Source organism: Octopus bimaculoides, chromosome 10 (genome assembly GCF_001194135.2).
Source record: "Octopus bimaculoides isolate UCB-OBI-ISO-001 chromosome 10, ASM119413v2, whole genome shotgun sequence".
Classification (NCBI taxonomy): Eukaryota; Metazoa; Mollusca; class Cephalopoda; order Octopoda; family Octopodidae; genus Octopus; species Octopus bimaculoides.
In genome coordinates, this window is record NC_068990.1 from 45,294,775 (window position 1) to 45,317,441 (window position 22,667).

Sequence of the window (22,667 nt, forward strand, 5' to 3'; positions counted from 1 at the left end):
TATATATATATATATATATATATATATATATATATACATACATATATAGCCATCTGCATAATAATACATAAAGACATGCAACCAATAGTCATATAATATATATAAAACTAAAGCATCTAGTAACTAGTGTCTTCACATTTACATAGTGACCAGTAAAATATAGTTATCAGCTAGATAACATGCAAATCAGAGTGACTGGTATAAAACAGATAAAATATGTAGCAGCCAGTAGAAGTGCTACATAAAACAGTAAAACATGTGGTTGCCACTAACATAGGACACCAAAAGATGTAGCATTCAGTTGAAGTAAATGAAGATTAAATATATGAATAAAAAAAGAATAATAAAACCTGATGACTACTTGACTTACTGAACGTTTCTCTGCCCAAACAGCACTCGCTGAACGTTTATCTGTGCGCCTGGGATTGGAAATCGAAGCTGGGCCATACTCAGGAGGAGTCATGTAATTTCTCGGCCGGTTATCATAATGACCAGTATAGGTGACCATTGGATCCATATGATGTCCATATGCAGGAGGCTAAAACAATGAAGATAATTGGAACAGCATTAATAATGTTAGTCTGGGGATTATATAGATTTTTTTCTTTTTGTAACAAAAATTAAGTCCACGAAATTGTCAAAAGGTGAAAACTATAAATTAAATTGACTTACTGGTGGGCCATAAGGTGACATAGGTGGCGGTGGGGGTCTTACATGTTGGAACTCTCGCATGTAGTCACTATATGACTAGAAAACAGAAAAAAGAAGAAAAAAAACTATTTTACTGTGGATGACAGAATAATAACCAGTAATAATTTACTTCATTTAATGATTAATTTTAATATATGGATATTTTAAAGTTTACTTTAAAAAAAATTAAATGCTAGAAATGAAAGTACTAGATACTAATTGAAAATAATCTGATGAATTTATCAAAACCTAAATCTGGAAAATGAAATAAGTAGACAGTGACTGTCTGCTTATAAAAATTACTCAGTGAAATTAGCTAGAGGACACAAAGATAATTTAGTTCAGGAAGTGTTAACTAGCCATGAGTTGAATATATAATATAGTCTTATAAGATACAAGATTAGTTATACAACTGATGATAAAATAAATGCATAATTAATGCAATGAAAAATTGTAACTGCTGATGTATCTCTAATATCAATTAGCTATAAATAAATATTCCACTAGAATGAGAAAACACCATCATTATTTTTTTAAGATTAGATTTATATAATTAATTTAAAATTAATTTTAAGTATCAATGTTACTCTACTCTGCAATATATCATAACAGTGGTAGGCAAACCAATGAAACTTTTGCAATGTTCAGCGGACTATCTAGCCATTGTTTTAATTAAAAATAAGGTAAACCAATAAAAATAATAATCAAGGTTACAGAATGAGGGGGTTAGTTACATGTGTGGACACCAAAAGTGTAAATAGCAAATTTGCTTCTACTGGAGGTGAAATGCATAACAAAAAAAAAAAAAAAAAAAAAAAAAAAAAAGCAGTATGTATGTGTAAATGTGTGTGTGTATATATATATATATATGCATGTGCTTATATATTATGGAAATGCTTGAATATTTATAATGGAAAATTCTAAACTAAAGTCTATAAGAAATATGACAAATGAAGAGAGAATGAAACTTTCTGTTTCAACTTATGAAGCTATCATGAAATAACTACACAGAAACACTAAAAGTAAATATTTTATAAGTTTTAGTTTTTTTTTTTTTTAACACTGCACTTTGAGTTACAGGGTGAGCAAGTCACAGAGTGACTGAGCCACACGGTAATAAAACGTTTTCTTTTAATTATCAACATACAGAATAACAAAGTTAAAGTAAATAAAAACAAGGCTAAAAGCTAGAGAAAAGAGAAATAGAATCTAAATTTTAAGTCTAGCTACCAAAAGTATTTGTTGTGATATAAAAGAAAAAAATTGTAGAAAAGAGAACCAAGATGTAAGCAGTGAGAAAACATTTAACAGAAGATGTTATAAATGGGAACTTGACAAAGTGGCGGCTTATGTAGTTTCTAGCAGAAGAAAGGTAGAAAACAACAAGTCAAGGAGAGTACATTAAAACGATAATGTGTTAACTAGAAAATATGAAGTCTTTATGCTTTTGTTAAATATTTGATGTTTTTTTTTTAAATCTTTAAAGTAATTAACTGATTTTCTTTTTTCTCTTTTCCAAAAAATAAATATATAAATAAATAAAATCTTTAAAAATCAATATAAAATATAAGATATCAATGTTAATATAGTTAACTGTTATCACAGTGAAAAGAATGGTGTACGTACAGATGGACGGACTAATGGCCGTACCCCTGCTGCTGGATAAGTCCATGAGCTCGCCACACTGTTCCACTGCTGGGCGAGCCAAAAACAAAATCGATAATATTTAGCAATATGCCAGAGATATTGGAGAATGGGCCAGGGGTGGGAATTGTGTACAGCAGAAAAATGAAGAGCAGAAGAAACACTAGACAAAAGTTTTGGATGAGGAAAAATTTCAAGGCCACAATATTTTTTTTTTTTAATTTTTCACAAAAATTTTTAAGGTTTAAAAAAATTTTTGTTTAAAAAAAAAAAAATCAACAAAATGCTGGGAATTTCTATTTCTCTAAGAGCAGTTCCATAAACATTTGTTTAGAGGTAAATAATTGTGATTTAACAGCTTTACCATATAATAAATATTACACTGAACATTGTAACATTTCAACATTGAATTTTCTTTATGCAAGTATGTGGTGCATGCACATGCATATACATATCATGTACATGCATGCACATATACAAATTCATTTCAAAGAAACACATTAACACATGCTATTTAATCTTGCTCCCCACACATCTATCTTTCTGTGTAAAAGACAACCTAAACACATTGAAACTTAATACGTTGTCAACTATCAAAATAATTAGAGATTTTAATATAACAGCAGGTATATGAACAGTGCAACATGACCGTATAAAAAATTAAAAGTAGATAGTTTCTATAATTGCATTTTGATTTTTAAAAAAAAATATTTCTCAGGTTTAGAAATATGACAAAGAAAGATATTGCGAAGCTAAGAGACAAAAAGTTCAACTGAAAATTCACTGATATTACTACTACTGAGTGTTTTCTTGGCCATGTATATTTTATAGGAGGGAATAGCTAATAAAATTAATCACATTATATATGTTCCTATATGTACTTTTATTACTGACAGACAATTGTGGGGGATATGAATTCGAAATTATGAAGCAAAAAACATTTAGTCCACTTCTCTATCAGGTGTACTATTTGCACAACAATAATAGTTGTAGTTATAAATGTATAAGAAACATTGTTTAGAATTGAAAGGATATAACTGAATTATATATCAGAAACTATCTTACATTTATTTCTTTATTGCCCACAGTGGGCTAAACATACAGGGGACAAACAAGGACAGACAAATTCTGTCCTTGTTTGTCTGTATAAGTCGATTACACCGACACCAGTGTGTAACTGGTACTTATTTAATCGACCCTGAAAGGATGAAAGGCTAAGTCGACCTCGGTGGAGTTTGAACTCAGAACGTAAGCATTTCAACAGAAATGTTTTCTTTAGTTAATATTTTTTTCTAAGCCTATTAGTAAACATTGCTTACAAAAAATATCAGTGAAGAAAGATTTTCAAAACCAAGCCAAGTCTTAATAACTGGGTAGATTTGAAGATATTCTAAGTAAAAAGAAGCTCTATTTCTTCTAATTCCCCATGGCAAAAAAAAAAAAAAAAAAAAAAAAAAAAAAAAAAAAAAAAAAAAAAGATGGGAAGATCCATTTTGACAAAAACATCATTGAGTTAATGAGCAAGTCTCTATGCAGTTGATTGACCAGTTAAAAATAGCAGCTAATTTCTCTCAAATACACCAATATCATCATCATTTAGCATGTTTTTCCATGCTAGCATACTCAAAAAAAAAGAAAAAAGACACTGATACATAAGAGATGGTTGTTTGATCATAACTACCCCACCGAGGTGAACCTAAGGCTAAGTAACATTCGAGTATGTGTAATAAACTTATTTATATCAACTCAGTTGCCTAGTTTCAATATTTTTAATATATTCTAAGACTAATAAAATTAATTCAGAATTAGGTTTGGTAAAACGGTTACATATGAAAACAGCTTCTCTGCACAAGATTACCTAATGAGTAACAAGGCAACTATTTCTAAGTATAAAAAAGAAAATGACATTATCTAAGAAGCTAAGAATCTAATAATTAAGATATAGTAAAATAAAGAAATGAAGTGATGAAGGAAGCCAATCAACAAGCAACAGATTAACATGCTTTTTCCAGACTAGATTCAGCGATTTGGTTTTTTTTTTAAATATATAATGTCATAACTGAACAAAATTCCACATAGATAGCTGTTATGGTGCTTCATTGAAAAGAATAAGTTACACAAACATTTCAAATCACAAATAGTTTGTCATTCAACATTATTGTTGTTAATGTTTGTGTCATTGGAACATGATCTATGTTTACTGAACTGTTCTTCCAATTAGAAAGTTAGAAAAAAAATACAATACGGAATAAGCAATAAAAGGAAATTAGCAAATAATACATCTGTTACATTAATAAAATGATAAATTTAGCTATCTCTTCTTTTGTCTTTTTTTTTTTAATTCTGACATTTCAATAAAAATGAGAGTTAATGTATACTTACTCCATTTAAGAATGTTTCTCGGCGAACTCCGCCATAACGAGGTGGCCTAGAAAATGCACAAACATACACACATCACGTAACACGACAACAACATTGAAATCTAATATTATACTTTATGAATGTGGTACAATGTAACCAGTTTCATAAAAAAGGTTACAGAGATAAGCATTTCTTTACTGCAGTGATTGAAATTAGGTTTAAAATATTTCCAAAGCAAAGTACTTACCTATCAGGCCGCCTTTCCTTGTAATATGCATCTAAATCTGGAAAAAGAAATTATAGATCTCAGTCAAATGTAATGCTAATTTATTCACATTGTTTTGTAATTAATCATGCTTTATCTTGTAGTTTCAAGATTTTGATGGTATGATTGTTTATTTTTAGAATGACATTATAGTGTAGGTGTGAGAGGCTGGATCTGGCCAGTTTGAACACAAAACAAGTAGACTATTTGGGTCAAATATGACCACTTTAAATGCTAAAGGGTTAAATCCTAATGCTTTCAGAATTATGATTGTTTCTTCCAGACATATTAACATAAATGTACTCAACTACCATTACACACACACACACACACACACAAACACCAGACAGAATACCCACATCTTTGTAGAGAAGACTTTTTAAAATCAAGTGTGATAGTCAACAAGTCAAACAATTTAAGTTATGGATTGATTGCATTGTGTATTTAGATTTAAAAACCACCAGCCAATCAAACTTTTGTTAAACATAATAGTCAATCAAATCTTACTCAAATTACATCTGTGTTCAAGAGAAGGAGTGTATGTGGTCATGACTGGAACATCTTTCCTTCTCAACAAAACCAGTCAGCAGTCCTATGTTCTCAGTTTGGAGGGATCCCTCATTGGCAGTGATGGAATATGCTTAATTGTTGTTTAGTCTCAGTCCTGACCAAAGACTAAACAACAATTAAGCATATTCCATCACTGCCAATGAGGCATCCCTCCAAACTAATAACACATAGTTGTATCCTATCCACAAAATACATAATATCATTCATGTCCGTTATAAAATATTTAAAACATAAGGTCAGAAGTTTATTGATTAAACCAAATCCAGTAATTGACTAGTACTTTATTGATCCTGAATAAATGAAAGGCCATTAAGCATGGTGGGATTTGAACTCAGAACATATACTGCAAAGCATCTTTTCCAATGCTCTAATGATTTTGACTGCCCTTTCTTTTAAGCCTTTAGCCTTTAAACAGGTCATATTCAGCCCAAATATTCCACCTGATTTATGTTCAAACTGATTAGGTCTGACCTCTCCCACACCTACTCTAAAATGACATTGTAAGAGTATACAATTTACATCATCAAAATCTCAAAGGTACAAGATAATGTATAGTTAAATGAAAAGAATGGGAATAAACAAGTATTACATTTGACAGAGTACTATGAGTGTTAAAGGATTAAATTTTAATAATACATTTAAGTGAGAGTGCTTTCCATATCCAGAGGTAGTTGACCAAATGCTTTGTTGGTACAAATCAGTTAAAATACAACTTTCATCACCCAGAAATGGTGGGTTTTAAAAGAAAACAAATTTTTTAAGGAAACTGAACACTAGAATTTAACACATTTTGATAGATATATTGTTTGATAGAACATTTTGTGGTTGAGTTCCTTTCATGATACCAAACAACATGTGATGAAAAAAAAAAAGGGTATGTCATTATTATTCAGTCATGTGTAAAGTTTTATTTTGAAATAAAATTCTTTTCCTAATGGCTTACTCAGGAGGCACGGCAATACCAATGATATTTTGTAGAGTCTCCAAAACTGTTCAGAGAAAAGAGAGGAAGAAACCATCACTCACTGATTAACCTTGAAACTAGGGACCTGGTTCAAATACTTGCAACAGGGTCCACTAAGGGTTTGATGATGATCGTGTTAAACTAGGTGACAAATTCAATTTACTAACAAGAGCTGGTACACTTAATCCAATGGGTTTCACAGTTTCCATCTACGTAATTTTACTTAATGTTGATAAGTAGATGAAGAGCTGCAAAATAGGATCAAACCTGATAATTTGTACAGGTAAGTTTTTGTGTGACTTGAGAAGTATATCATGCCAGTAAAGAAAACCATGTGTAGATGTCAAAACATTACAAAAGTGGGGGATGAGGTAAACAGGGAGTATATAAACATTCAATTTGCATCCCTTAGTAATTACACAACTAAGTGTCTGCTTCGAATATATCTTATCTGTAAACTAGCTAAGTAATCTTACACTGATTTGAAACAAGTATGGAAAGACAATGTAACAATTCCCCATTCACTAACATGATCTTTCAAAGGAGAAAAATATAAAATTTGATTATAAATTCATTATCCTAACATGCAACAGTAAGTGATGTGAACAACATTTAGAACAGTTATGGAATGAAAAAAAAATAATAATAATAAAATGAAGCTGTTGGTGTATATTGAATTACTATAATTGTTGTTTAGTCACAACTCAACAAGGTTCAAGCAAGTCTATGGATCAAAGACATTCCAGCTTTTATCATCATAATTTTATGTATATCTAAGACTATATTCTTATATACACACACACACATATATATATATATATAAAAGAAGTAGGATGTGGGTTGAAGATCTGACTTATTTCTAGCAGGTCAAGTGACCACATAAATGTCTTGCTTATTGGTTCATGTTAATATATTCAGCTATAAAACATCAATCCCACTACATGCAGACATACTAACGGAGAAATGTATAACAGTGCTGTGCGTTAGGTTGGCACAAAGGAGGGGTAATGCAAGCAGGCACAAATGTAGCATAAGAGACCAGGGACAGGTGTGCATAAGTTTGGATTATTATTATTATGTATCATCATCTTTTTTCAATGTGAGCGTAGGATGGATGGGTTGACATAGGTTGGCAAACCAGAAGACCCTGCCAAGCTCCAATGTTTGCTTTGGTACAGTTTGCCCTTCCTAACACCAACCAGTTTGCAGAGTGGACTGAGTGCTTTTTATAAGGTACTGGTACCAGTGAGGTGACTATATAAATTGCAAGAAAAAACCCCACAACTGAGAGGGTGTAGGTATTGAAGGAAGTGACTCTATGCGAGGTAATGGGAGATTAAAGTATGATAGAGACACAGGTACAGTTTCAGTCTTGCATTTATAAAAGGTGTAAGGAAAAAGAATGCCTTATTATTTATATTTATGCTTTTAAACGAGTAAAATTGTGAATAAGACCAATAATGAACATTTCCAAATTAAGTTATATAAACCCAATTGAATAAAATGTCCTACTCATACTTACTATTCCTATTGTCATAGTCCATACGAGATCTCTTTACTCTTGGCGATTCAAACTCCTCTCTGTGTCTTCTACGCCTGCAACATGAAGTAGAGCATAAAAAAAAAGGGGGAACAATAAAACAATGTTGATAGTAACTGCAGCATGCAACACTTATTTGGCAAATAGACATTTACTAAAAGGAAAAAAAATAAAATAAAACAGCCCTCAAAACAAAATATAAAAAGAAGAGCACCAAATATAAACATCATTTCAAGTGGCATCAGAACAGGATTCCAAGGAAGTAGATTGAAATAAAATGGTCTCAATTGCTATTTCAGCGAATCTTACTAATTTATATTTTTGGCATTTATAAAAGGTACTAAAAATTGGCTTCAAAATTATACAATATCGGAAATAAAATACTTATTAGATACATTTTATTTTATTTTGATGGATTAGAAGCTTAAACCAGAATGTTTTTTTTTTAAAACTTGTTATCAATTCTAACTACTTAAAATGTTTCACAATAATTAAAAAGATTTTTTTAAAAAAAGAGCTTACCACACTAAGGGCTTGTTATATAAAAGCTCTAAAATAAATTTTATACTGGAATACTTAAAATTCTTTAATATAAAATAACACATTTTGTATTTTCAGTGTTCTAAATTATACTAAATCATAAACCAATCATATCCTTTTACTTGTTTCAGTCATTTGATTGCAGCCATGCTGGAGCACGCCTTTTTAATTGAACAAATCAAACCCAGGATTTATTCTTTGTAAGCCTAGTACTTATTCTATCGGTCTCTTTTGCTGAACCGCTAAGTTACAGGGACATAAACACACCAACATTGGTTGCCAAGCGGTGGCGGGGGGACACAAACAGACACAATACATACACACACACACACACACACACATATATATATATGACAGGCTTCTTTCAGTTTCCATCTACCAAAAATCCACTCACAAGGCTTCGGTCAGCCCAAGGTTATAGTAGAAGACGCTTGCCCAAGAGGCCATGCAGTGGGACTGAACCTGGAAACATGTAGTTGGGAAGTAAGTTTCCTAACACACAGCCACTCCACTTGCATTGACATGAGAAAAATTGTAGACATTCCAATACTGTTGTTACCATACATGTATATGTTATTTATACAATTATATTTTATTTCTTATTTCTACAAAACAACTTGGCACAAAAGCTAATACTTTCTTTGAGTAACCACTTAGATAATTAAATATCTTAATAATAATAGTGTCTAACAGAGGCACAAGACCGAAACAATGATCACAGGAGTATAGCCAACTTATTTGGCTATACTCTCAGATTTATTTGACCCAAGTACTTGAGTGGTACCTATTTTATCACCCAGAAAGGATGCAAAACAAATTCAACATCAGCAGGATTTGGACTTAGAACGTAAAAACTCGTTACTAAATACTACAAAGTATTTGATCCAATCCTTTAATAAATTACTTAAGTCCCAAAAGATAGTGCTTAACTTCAGCTTTTATAGCAGTAAGCAAATGGAAGATAAATCTTACTTTGGAGAGAAAACACAGGAGCTAAATTTTCCAGAAAAGCAGTGAATCTGTTTATCATATTTTCCAGCATACAAGTGAAATTTTTCAGAACAAGAGGACAGGTCAACTTATATACCAAGGTGACTTTGAAAGACCAAACATACCGTATGAAATTTAACAGGATTTGGAAAGATAGTGACAATGTTTGAATTTTTTACACATGTTTACACTATATACTACATCAACTTGTATGCCAGAAAATTTGGTATTCCTAAGTCAGTGGGCACCGTCTTGCTCACAGACAAACCCGCAATTATATTGAATTTAAAATCCACAAGTCAATAACTGTCTGACATCTTATTCAGTCATTTCACTTGTAATAGTAGCAGCAGAATCAGGGAACTTAAGCGAATACTTTTGCTCCAGTGTCAATAGCAAGAAGCATGTGAAAAAGAAATCTTTTCTTGGCTAAGAGTCCAATCTGTCATAGGTAATAAATTTGCTATGCATACCTGACATTTAAGTAATCTTAGGTGTGCAGAACAAAGTATATAAAAAAGAGACAACATGACCCAAGACGAGCAGTCCAAAATGTTTACATTCTCTGACTTTAACACCATTATTAATATTCTATTAATTTCAACGACAATATTTCATTAAAACATGAAACTATAGGTTTGATGAAGAAATTTAAGATTATCATAGCTTCTATCAGTTCATCATCATCACCAACTGTGAAGGATAACCAGCCATAAAAACTATGCCATTTAAAGCAACAGAGATTGGAATTTTCTTTTTTTTCTTGTGTCAGATGAGAACAGCAATGAGTGGTGAGAAGCTGTTCAAGCCTGTCCAAACCATGTCATCATGGGAAAACAGATGTAAAACAATGACGATATTGTCATATGGTGCAAAAAATACAAAGAATCAGTTTTTAGATTATGTGATAGCACAAATAAAGAGACTATTACCAAATATGAATAGCAAAACTATACAGTTATAATAATAATAATAATCCTTTCTACTATTGGCACAAGGCCTGAAATTTTGGGGGATGGGACTAGTTGATTACACTGATCCTAGTACGTAACTGGTACTTATTCCATCAACCCCTAAAAGGATGAAAGGCAAAGTTGACCTCAGTGGAATTTGAACTCAGAATGTAAAGATGGACAAAATACTGTTAAATATTTTGCCTGGTGTGCTAACAATTCTGCCAGCTCACCACCTTAATAATAAAAATAATTCTTTCTATTAAAGCCACAAAGCCTGAAATTTTGGGGGAAGGGACTAGTTGATTACATTGACCCCAGTGCTTCACTGGTACTTAATTTATTGACCCTGAAAGGATGAGGTAGTAAAGTCGACCTCAGCAGAATTTTAATTCAATGTAAAACTGGAAGAAATGTCGCTAAGCATTTCTTTTTTTCTTTCTTGGGTGCCTTAATAATAATTTGATATAACTCAATAGCCAGAAGATAGCAACAAAATAACTAAAGAATCTGATAAAATATAAGATTTGTAACACCTACTGTAGCCAGTAGTCCATTAGGAAGATCAACTCTTGACTTATGATCTTTGCTCAAATGAATTCCAACACCATCTCCTCTACCTTCATGATTGCTAATTCAATTGACAATATAACTATGGTTTAAAACAATGTGGCACCAAGTTCAATAGATTAGTTAGAACAGACAGGGGCTTCAACAACACTGGGTGTGGGCCTCCATAAACTAATTCAGCTGTAATTAGGGAATTATTTTGAATTGATAATGTGAAACAAAGATCCATTGATACTCTGACTTCCAGTTTTAAAAACTATGGGAAATAAACAAGTTTACCCATGACTTTCAATAGGTTGGCCTTTCAGTCAGCACTAATAGTTTTATGTAGTGTCTGTATCAGATGAAGCAAGTTAGTCTAGAAGATTCTATTAATTCCTAGTCCTGTTTATTGACTATAACAGGAAATAATCAGTACAAAGAAATAGTAAAATAAAATTGCTTTACTAGCAATTGAACTGAAGTTGTAGCTTAAGCTCATCGAGAGTCTTTGTCAATAGGGTTAGCAAACACTACATCACACTTTAAATAGTTTATTAAAAGCTAAACAAATTTTTGAAAAAGAGAAAGAGAAAGAGTAAAAGTATTTCCACTACAAAATCTGAAGCAATAATATTAAACAGGATAAAGAGAGATTCTGTGAAATGTTAATGAGTATAATTGCTATAAAGTGTGAAAAGTTTCCTTGGATTCCAGACTTTACCTTGCAACATGTAAGTTAAACAGGTTATTTATTTGGAACTAGAGATTTCACGCAAGCAGCTTTAAAATTGACTCCCACTCATCAACAAATTGAAAAGAAAATCATTCTTCATCCCTTAACTATTGTCAACAATAAAGCTGACTGAACAAAACCTTGGTCCAAGTATGCAATCTAGTTTACCTTACATATGACAAACCTGTATCGAGTAAGCAGCACTTTTGAACTCCCATTTTTTAAAGCATAAAACAAACAATTTAAAACACTCAAATACATTATTTCCAATACAAATATTAAACCATGAAATATATTTTGTGCTAGAACGGATCATTCATTTAGACAGTGCATATGTTTATTAACACTATATTTTACCAATAATTCAATTGGGTCCAGATATATTAGGTAATACAGTGAAGAGTATGGATGATGATAGAAATGATTCACACACCACACCTCACCAGATATCATAGTCAATGCATTTTGTTTTCTTTCAATTGATGAAGTTCAGGTTTAACATTAAAGTCTGAATTATATACATAGACTACAAACAAACCTGACACTACAACAAATCACTTTTCCTTTTATCCAATAGTCCTGAAAGATGGGACATTGTTTTCTTTGACTCTCTTACATTTGATTGTCAGATATTTAGGGTGGGTTTGTAGAATGAAAAAGAAAAGGAAGAAAGAGAAACGAGGAAAATAAAAAGAATGAGATAGAGAAAGAAAAGGAGAAATAGAGAGACTGGAGAGAAACTGAAGTTGGGAAAGGAAAGAAATTTTTCACATTAAATAATGGTTGTTGCCTGAAGCCCACAGGGACACAGTTGTACTGGGATATCGTTGGAGAGAAAAGGGTAACATAATGGAAACTTTAATCCTTCAACATTCAGATTACTGTCAAATGCAATGCTTATTATTCATAATGTTTTGAATTAAGCATGATTTATTTTGTATCTTCTTGATTTTGAAATTTTTAGAATGATGTAGGAACAAGAGGCTGGGTCTGGCAGGCTTGAACATAAAACAGGTAGAATATTTGGGAAGGATATGACCATTTTATATGCTATTAAGATTAATGGCGTAAGCTTAAAAATTCAGAAGTTTGTTTCGCATACATTTGTAAACAGGGATCTTGAAAAGACAGGGATAGAGCTTGGGAGTAATGTTTCAGGTGAATCAGAGATCATTATAGAAATATATTCAAAACAATGTCAATAAAAAAAAATAAAAACTGTGTTTTTAAAAATACCTTAAATTCAACATTACAATAGTTTTGTATCTAATACAAGTGAAAAATTTGAAGCTATATTAGCTTCAAACAGATGTTTTCAAATGGTGCAGTGCAGCACACTAGTGCATTGCAAAAGATAGCTAAATGCACCCCAGATTTTTTAAAATAAAATTAAAGGCTTTAGAAAATCCATACTTTAATATCTGTCTTGATAACTGTGTTTTTCATGATCTTGTTACACACAAATATAATTAATAAAAAAAGATAATATTTTTCTAATATGAACTTTAAAACAAAATAAATAAACCTTTCCATGTGAATATCACTAGAAATGTTTGATCTCCAATGGGCCACAAAATAAAAAAGGTTGTGAACCACTAGCTTAAAGTCTCAATTGTTTAAAATTTTAAAGCATCTGAAGAAAGGTTTCAATTACATGATCATGCAAATATTTAGATTTTAGTTTAAAATGTTTGACAAGTTGTATCATTAAGTGTGCTTGTATGTGTGTGTGTTCCTGTATTAACTGACATTTTTGGCACACCATTCCAATCAGTATTCACTAATTTTGATCTCCTAACACCAATTTCATCTCTAATATGCAAGACCTAGAAGCTTTTTGCACTTGTAGGAATTGAGCTGAGTATGTAGGTTGTAGGCTTTTCTTAGTTTTATCATTACCATTTAAAAAACAAAGAAAGATAATGTTGGGAGATAGAAAGGATAAATGCTAATAATTTAAGAAAATTGAAGAATAAAATTGTATTTTTTTTTTTAGACTGAAAGTTCCCAAGAAAGTAGGTTTGTGTATTGAACTATTTATTCCCTGTTTATGTAAATCACATTGGTTGATCTAAAATTTCAAAAATAAGAAAATGGATCCATTTTTTGTATGAGATGATAAATCCCACTAAAGTAATCACATTAAATAAAAGTGAAAAGTGGTTACTGTAATTATTATAAAAAATACTTAGTCAACTCAATCAACTTATTCACGCTGATGTGTCTATGTTAAACTTATAACTTTGGAAAACAGCAACTCACACAAAATCATATAATATTCAAACAAAATTTAATATAAATTTCAATAATACACTAAAATCTAAATAATAAAGAATTAATCTGATCTAATTGTCATCATACATATTGTTTTTAACATTTTTATTTTCTATGTTGGCATGATGTTCCTGCAATGCAGCAGCTTTCTATACCTCCATACATATCACCACCATTTGATACTATTTTCAAGTAGTTGGTATTTCATGAGATTTTGGCTTTGGTTTTCTTGACCAGATGATCTTCCAATTGTCAACTGTTGTGAACAAGAAGGCCAAATGCATTTATCAATGCACCAGTACTAGAGAAGGTCTTTTTTCCCCACAATATGAAGCTTACTCAAAATGATATATCTCATAGTAATGACACTTCAACAGGAGGTCTGTATCACATTAAGCATGAAACTGGCAAACTGTTTAAATCTATTAGGTAGTAAATCATTTTATATCATATAAAAAAGTTTCGCTAAAATTTTTAAATAACCTTCTATATTGAAACTGAGTGTATAAAAAATCCTTCTATTGATACACATTTTAATACCCATCATCATCATTACTTTTTGTCTGCTTTTTCCATGCAAGTATGATTTAGACAAGACTTATAATATTCTACAGATGGATGCTCTTTGTGGTACCAACCCTTACCTGTTTTCACTTAAGGTACTTCATTCCACTGGAATTCACATATTGAATTGCTGAGCTGCAGGACAAAAACTAATGTCACTGGTACCCAAGTGGTATCAATGCAAAAGATACAAGGAAATACGCACACACATGATGGGCTTCCATACAGTTTCCACATAGCAAATTTCAACCACAAAACATTGTTAACCTGAGACTATAGCAGAAAACACTTGAATGGGACTGAACCTGAAATCACATGGTTGCAAAACAAATTTGCAGCCATGTTATATAATCTATAAAAAATAAAACATTTTCAGCTTTTACAATTAATGTGTTAGTCAAATAGGGAAAACTGCAATGTCATTGTACATTCACACATTTCACTGTTCTACATACACTTTCACCATCATCATTTAACATCTGTTGTCCATGCTGGCATGGGTTGGACAGTGTGACCAGAGCTGAGGAGCTGGGAGGAATGGCTGCATCAGACTCCAGTCTGATTTGGCATGGTTTCTACAGCTAGGTGCCCTTCCTAACTCCTTACAGAGTGTGTTAGATGCTTTTATGTAGCACTGTATGAGTACTTCTGCATGGCTCCACACGAGTGCTTTTATGTGGCACCACTCAGATGCTTTTAGATGATGCCACAGAAGTGCTTTTACATGTCGCTGCATGGGTGCTTATACGTGTTGCCACATGGGCACTTTTATGAGGAACTGTCATGAGTGCTTAACACAACCAGAAGCTGTGGGGTACAGGTCTCCTTGAGTACAGTCAGGCACCAGGTATCTCGGTCCTTTGTCATCTTGCCTGAAAGGTTCAGTGTCCAATGATGATTTACTTCAGAGATGTAATTGTAGACTCTTTTCATTATATTGAAACTTTTTAAAAAATTTACTTGGTCAACTCACTCAACTTATTCACGCTGATGCATCTATAACTATGGAAAACACTATAATAATAATAATAATAATAATAATGACTTTGGTGTGGGAGTAGTATTAAAAATATTGAGGAGGGAGAGAAGGCTAAATAAATTTCAACTTGAGATTGAAACTAGATAAAAAACATAACTTCACATTCCCTATCTAAATACTGACAGATTGACTTAACAATTGTTGAACATGTTTCATGATGCATCATCATCATCAAATGTTCATTTTCCACGCTGGCATGGGCTGAATGGTAGGAGCTGGTAAGCTGGAGGGCTGCACTAGGCCCCAGTCATCTGTTTTGGTATGGTTCCTACACCTGGATGCCCTTTTTTATGCCAACCACTTTACAGAGTATACTGGGTGCTTTTTTTTTTTTTTACATGGGCACCAGCATGGGTCCTCTCTACATGGTACTAGTATAGGTGCTTTTTATGTGATGCTAGCACAGGAAGCATATACTCTATAATATCAAAAGTATATTTGTTATACTTGGGGATACTCTTTTACTTGTTTCAGTCATTTGACTGCGGCCATGCTGGAGCACCACCTTTAGTCGAGAAAATCAACCCCAGGACTTATTCTTTGGAAGCCTAGTACTTATTCTATCAGTCTCTTTTTGCCAAACCGCTAAGTTACGGGGACGTAAACACATACACGACGGGCTTCTTTCAGTTTCTGTCTACCAAATCCACTCACAAGGCTTTGGTCGGCCCGAGGCTATAGTAGAAGACACTAGCCCAAGGTGCCACACAGTGGGACTGAACCCGGAACCATGTGGTTGGTAAGCAAGTTACTTACCACACAGCCACTCCTGCGCCTATCTTTTACCATCCCCAAATATAACAATAGCTGTTTCAATGCACATTTTCACATCAAGAATCTTGCAAAACAAATCTATTTATCATGCTTTCATTTAAAGCCAAAACACACCTCCAGCAATAGAGGACAGGAGAGTTCATGCAAACAAAAAAGTTATTCATTTATACCACATCTGCTTCCAAGCCCAAAAAACTCATTCTAATTATTATTTCTACACTCTCCAGAATCAAGAAAGAATAATTAATTAGATGGCAGATATAATAGTTAAATCCCATTTATTTCTACATCACAAATCAAAATCTTGAGTATGTTCAAAGTAGTGTTAACTTTTTAATATCCAATGTATTAAATATGTTAACAAAAAATAATTAGGTGATGAGAAATAAAGAAGAAAACTTATTCAGAACATAAACTACCCAAATTCAATCTGCATCATATTTATTAGTCACTGACTACTACTGCTTTCTACCCCATGCTAAATAATTATTTCTCATTTAAAATTTTTGATATTCCTTACATTTTAAATATGTTTGCATCAAATCAAGTGCTGCTTTTCTTTTGGACAGCCTCCGAATATTTTATTTTCTAAACAATTCTACTTTTCTAGGACAACCCATGCACAATGTTATCCACATAGCAATTCTTCCCATCACTATTTCAGGAAGTACAGTAAAATCTAAGTTTTGCTGATGAGGTCAGAATAGGACTCAAACATTCTCAGAGTTGTTTACTGCACTTGCAGAAATGATTAAAACAACAGCTCTTAGCTAATAGTTGTTTATAACACTAGTTAACTATTTGATGCTTCTTGCATTAAATGTTAACACTAACTATTGTTTTGGGGTGAATGACATCTGAGTAATTTATCTTCAGAATACTTTTATTTGTGAGATTTTATGGAACTATAAACAGAAAAACATAACTATTCCAAACACTCAAAGTTTAGGTCAATTATCTACAACCAATTTATATTAAAATAAACCTTGTAAAATATTCTTACAATATAAAAACAATTTTATGACCTATTTTTGCCAAAACAGACCATCATTAGTTTTTCTTAAATAATGAACCAGTGGAGTACAAACCTGACTATACACAGCCTAATTAAACTAATTTCATATTCTGATCATCTTCATTTCACTAAATCTAACAGTTTTCCAAAATTCACTTTCAATTACACACTAATACCTATTTATGAGATTGAATTTATTAAATACTCAGTCTCTCCAGGCACACATACTAACTGAAAATCTTGGTTCTTAATTCCAAAATTCTCCACTAGTTTGAGGGTATAAAAGAGAATTATAACAAGAATTTCACCATTTAGTTGATCACTGTATTTTTCAATACCATCACAAATATATAATAAACTGCTTTGCTTGTTCCAGTAATAAAGACAACCATAGGCAGCCTAATATATAGTTCACTAGAATAAAAACACCTTTTAAGATCGTATTTTATTTTAGTGGTAAAAGCAGCTAGGTTGGTTTAACAAGACACCAAATTTCTATTTCAGAACTACTTCTGCAATCGAATTGAGTAATATCACATGACAGCCATGTGACATAGTGGGCAGAGTATTTGGTTTACGATTGCAAAGTCATGAGTGATTCCCAGCGGCATGTTGTGTCCTTGAGCAAGATACTTTATTTCATGTTGCTCCAGTGCACTCTGTTGGCAAAAATTGAATTGTACCTGTAATTCAAATTCTGTGTCACACTGAATCTCCATGAGAACCACATTAAGGGTGTATGCATATCTGAGGAGTGCTCAGCCACTTGCATGTTAATTTCACAAGTAGGCTGGTTCATTGATCAGATCAACTGGAATGCTTGTCTTCGTAACTGATGGAGTGCAAGTTTATCACATAGATGGTAAAAGATCATGTCTCTAATGAGAGAGTGGCATAACTGGACAACAAGAACGGGGTGTATGAGAAACTTGTGTTTCATAACTATCAAGATGAGTAAAGTCAATGGTATCCTATTGTTTGTATCAAAATAAGATAAGTTTTCATCTCAACATAATTTAGGAATTAAATCACCAACTGAAACCCACCTTTGATACGTATTGTAGGAGCTACGTTTCCTAGATAGTAATGCTCAAGGAATTATACAGTAAATCATAAACAGGTCATTGTTGAATACTTGTAAGCAATGTATTTACAGTTGTCAGAAATTCAATAACTATAGATTGTTTCAAGAGACAAAGTACCAGAATATGACACCACATTTAATGTTACAGTGTAGCATCTACTCATGTAGACCCATTTCACATAACAAGGCCATCGGATATTAGGGTATACAATATCTTGCATTACTGCCCTTACAGATTAGTGTGTACACTTTTCATACATAGCTCAACCCATATATGAACTCAAATACTCTTGACCTCCAATGCCCATATCTTTAAAATATGTTTTTTATTTATTTTAAAGAGTATTTAAAAATAACATGAATTTAAAAATAACACTGTCAGAATGATTTTGATATACTTTCAATGAAACAAGGAAACATAAACCTCTGACTCAATCATTTAAGAGAGAGAGAGATAGACAGACAGGGAGAGACAGAGAGAGAGAGAGGTGTGTGTATCAAGTAACAATATCGAAGAATTTAAAAGAGAAACAATATAGCAGTAGAGAGAGAGAGAGAGAGAGAGAGAGAGAGAGAGAGAGAGAGAGAGAGAGAGAGAGAGAGAGAGAAAGAGAAAATGAAAGAGATACAAGTTTATTAATTAAACACTGAACATGATGAAACCTCATATATGAAAAGTGTAATATCTGAAGAACCAGGCTTACAGTATGAGTAATGAAAGACTATTCAAAAATTGGTTATAAGACAACACCGATGAAGTTGCTGAATGAATGAAAGAAAAAGTTTTATGAGATATGGAGTGAAAGTAAACAGACATTTGTGATAAAGCTAAATGAATCTTTACATCATAATCTATAAAAATGTATGTTTGTTTATAAATCATGTTCTCACGATTTTGAGCTGGTTATAACTGAGGTGTTTGAAGCTGTTGCACTGCTATGTGCAGTCAGTATATGACACTGCACAGGTTGAGCAACAGGCTCACTAGCTACAAGGATTCAGATCTTGTGATATTATGCATGTTGCAATAACTCGTTTCTCTTTTGTTGAGTGTGTGACATTTATGCCTTTCTAAAGATATAAGTCAATATGATATTTTTATGGCTTAATCAGAAAATGAAGAGCAGAGCCTGTAACTTGTACCTTTTGCAGGACCTCCAAGACTAGTGGAGAAAATGGAGGAAGCAGTACATTAAGATATTCATGTTATCTTCAAACTAGAGAGCCAGTACCTCAATTAAAGGTAGACACAGTCGGGTGGCAATATTACTGGTTGGCAAATTAAATTTACCACATAAGAACAGATACAACCAATCTAATGAGCTTCTGCAGTTTCCATGTACCCAATTTTACAAGACTTAAGTTGGTATGTTACTATGGCAAAAGACAGCTGACCAAGTTATATGCTTTGCAGCAGTATTGAACCCAAAGTTATTTGATGATATATATGTAGTCATATGTCATCTATGCCTGCAGCCACAATGTAATAAATTTTCAGAATAAATTCATGAAAAAATACTTTTAATTTCATAACAGGAAGTTAGAATTTGGAAGAAATTAAATATTTCAAGAGGTAGCTTCAAAAATGATCTTTTTTTCACAAGTGGTAAATCTTGTTCCAATGGCAGTCTAATTGTAATTACCCTTGTAATACAAAAAAGCAAAAATCAGTCCTCATACGTACTATTTGCTACTGAAACAAGATCATAGACAAAGTGCTGCTTGAACTGAAACAATACTAAGAATTTATAGGATATTTTTATAAACTATTTTAGTAAGTGATAAAGATACATTAGAATTTGGATTGAAACTGCCTTGCTTAATACTTTGATTGTAAAAATCACATATATCTACTCATAATTTCATTACCTTTAATTGTGGAAGGCAGTCTTATATACCAGTCTATCTTTTGCTGAGAACTGTCATATTTGAAGCTAATTTCTGTTGAGTTATGTCAAGTTTACTGAAGCAACATGACTTGCAGAAAATACCAATTATACTTTTTGGTAGATATTTTAAACCATTACTGGAATAACTATGAAATTTAATTTCACAGCAAAAAGGTTAAAACCATTTAATAGATAAAACTCACAGAATGACAAGTCATCAAATCAATTTGAAAAATGTATTTTGTGTGAATGCAAAGTTTAATGTAGATATTAGGCAAATAATAATAATAATAATAATAATATAGCAGCAAATAATAATAATAATAATGGTTCAGCAATACAGTATCATTTAGTTTCAAATTCTTTTAACCACATTTTTTAAACTCAAATTCCTGCTAATCTTCATCCATAAAATAATATAAAAAGATTTATTTACTGATTACTAATACTTGTAACATTTAATCGTAAAATATTTTTTTGAAAATCACAACTAGGAAATATTCACTTAATAGTACCTGTATACATGTATATGGATCTATATAAATAGATTAGTTAGTTTTTAAGATACCTAGAGCAATATAAAACCAATATCAAGCTCAATACTTAAAAACAGTAAAGAAATATATAATTTGAAATAGTAAAATGTCTGTTCAATAAAGAACATTAGTCAAACCACGCTGCATATAGGGCTAAATTAAAGCTAAAATATAAATATGCTGAATTGAAGCAAAAGGCATGATAGCATTAATAAAATAAATGAAAAACAAATAGGAAAAGTTAAAAATTTTTTTATGAGGTTGACTTCAATATATTCGGAATTCAGTGGCAAGAAAATTTTAAATAAAATTTGAATGTTTTAACCCCCAAAACGTCTCAAATATTAATTTGGTCCTTTGTCCAGGCACCAGACAAACAGAAGTGCACAGTTGATTGAATAATCAATATTTAAATATTTAAAATCATTTAAGACAGGGAAAAAATAAACACATCTAAATAAAAATATGAAATATAGCAAAGCTTTAGTTGAAATAATTTAATTATACTACATTGCCATAAATCACAAATCTATCTATCTATATTGGATAGGGCCTGTACAATATAATCATATATAAAATTTCAAAAAAAAAAAAAGTTTATTTCAACATGTGAAATAAAATTTTATCAGATATTAAATTCCAGCAATGATTTCAAGAAAATATTCTTTTTTTTTTTTACTATACTAGAATTAACATTTTGACCTAAATCTAAAATGCAAATGAAAAATAAACCAAAATGCAGGAAATTGAATAAGATCAATGAAATCAAAAGAGAATCAATGGTGAGGATATTCCCAGTACAAGAGAGCAAGTCATGAACTAACTACTTTGAAACTGTATTGATTAATCTGTGCCACCATTGCAGCAGATTACTGGCTCTCAACAGCAACTATTTCAAAACAACAACTCAGCCTTTTGATATAAATTATGAAAAAAAAAAAGTCAATAACATTTGTTGCAATGATTCAAAGTTATGATCTCTAATATACTCAAAAGCTTTCATAGCTGAAACTTAAATGATTTTTTTTTTAATCGATACTCCTATTAAATGAGAGCTTAAAGAAATATATATTAATATTTAAGAAATGGAAAAGCTACAAAGATGACTAGTGTTTTTAGTTGTATACACTTCAGATCTTAATGCAACATAAATAAATTTTCTTTAAATAGAAGGTATAATATTTCTCTAGCAAAAGCATATAGTTACTTCTAATATTAAAAAACAAAAAAAACAACACACCTCTACATAAAAACTGCATGCAGTTTTGTATGTACTAGCTGTATTAATTATTTATCATTCACGTCACCCAAAAATAATTTGAAAGAATAAAATATTTATTAAAAGGAACAAAAATTTCCATAAATATCTTGAATGTGCAGCTGGAGAATAATTCAGTAGAAACAATTCAAATAGTTACAAGTACATCACATCACCCTTTAAACTTAGATGTCAGAAAAAATTTGCTTCAAACTATACATATATATAAACTAAAAGCTAAATGACTACTAAAGAAGTAAAAATATCAAAATGAAGGAGACAAATCGATAAAGTTTAAAATACATTCGCTTGATATGGAAATAGATATTTAAGCATATGAAGTAACAAATGCTGAGTTACTTTTGAAGCCTAAACTTCTATTCTTAATCATTATGATGCCATGTAAAATGTTTCTAATGGAGTTCAATAAAT

The 22,667-nt window shown here is 31.6% G+C and overlaps 1 protein-coding gene across 10 annotated transcripts in view; it reads right to left on the reverse strand.

The window, feature by feature from the left end:
- LOC106867842 (YTH domain-containing protein 1) overlaps nucleotides 1–22,667 on the reverse strand; it is a 64,680-nt gene that overhangs the window by 4,167 nt on the left and 37,846 nt on the right. For 8 of the 10 annotated variants that reach the window (XM_052971157.1, XM_052971155.1, XM_052971152.1 and 5 more), the window contains 6 exons: nucleotides 8,017–8,090; nucleotides 4,943–4,979; nucleotides 4,717–4,762; nucleotides 2,317–2,385; nucleotides 673–747; nucleotides 371–538 (listed from right to left, as the gene is read on the reverse strand). In XM_052971157.1, the coding sequence (XP_052827117.1) occupies nucleotides 371–538; nucleotides 673–747; nucleotides 2,317–2,385; nucleotides 4,717–4,762; nucleotides 4,943–4,979; nucleotides 8,017–8,090 (469 nt within the window). The remainder of the gene's footprint in view (nucleotides 1–370; nucleotides 539–672; nucleotides 748–2,316; nucleotides 2,386–4,716; nucleotides 4,763–4,942; nucleotides 4,980–8,016; nucleotides 8,091–22,667) is intronic. The other 2 variants (XM_052971150.1, XM_052971151.1) reach the window with 2 other exon arrangements.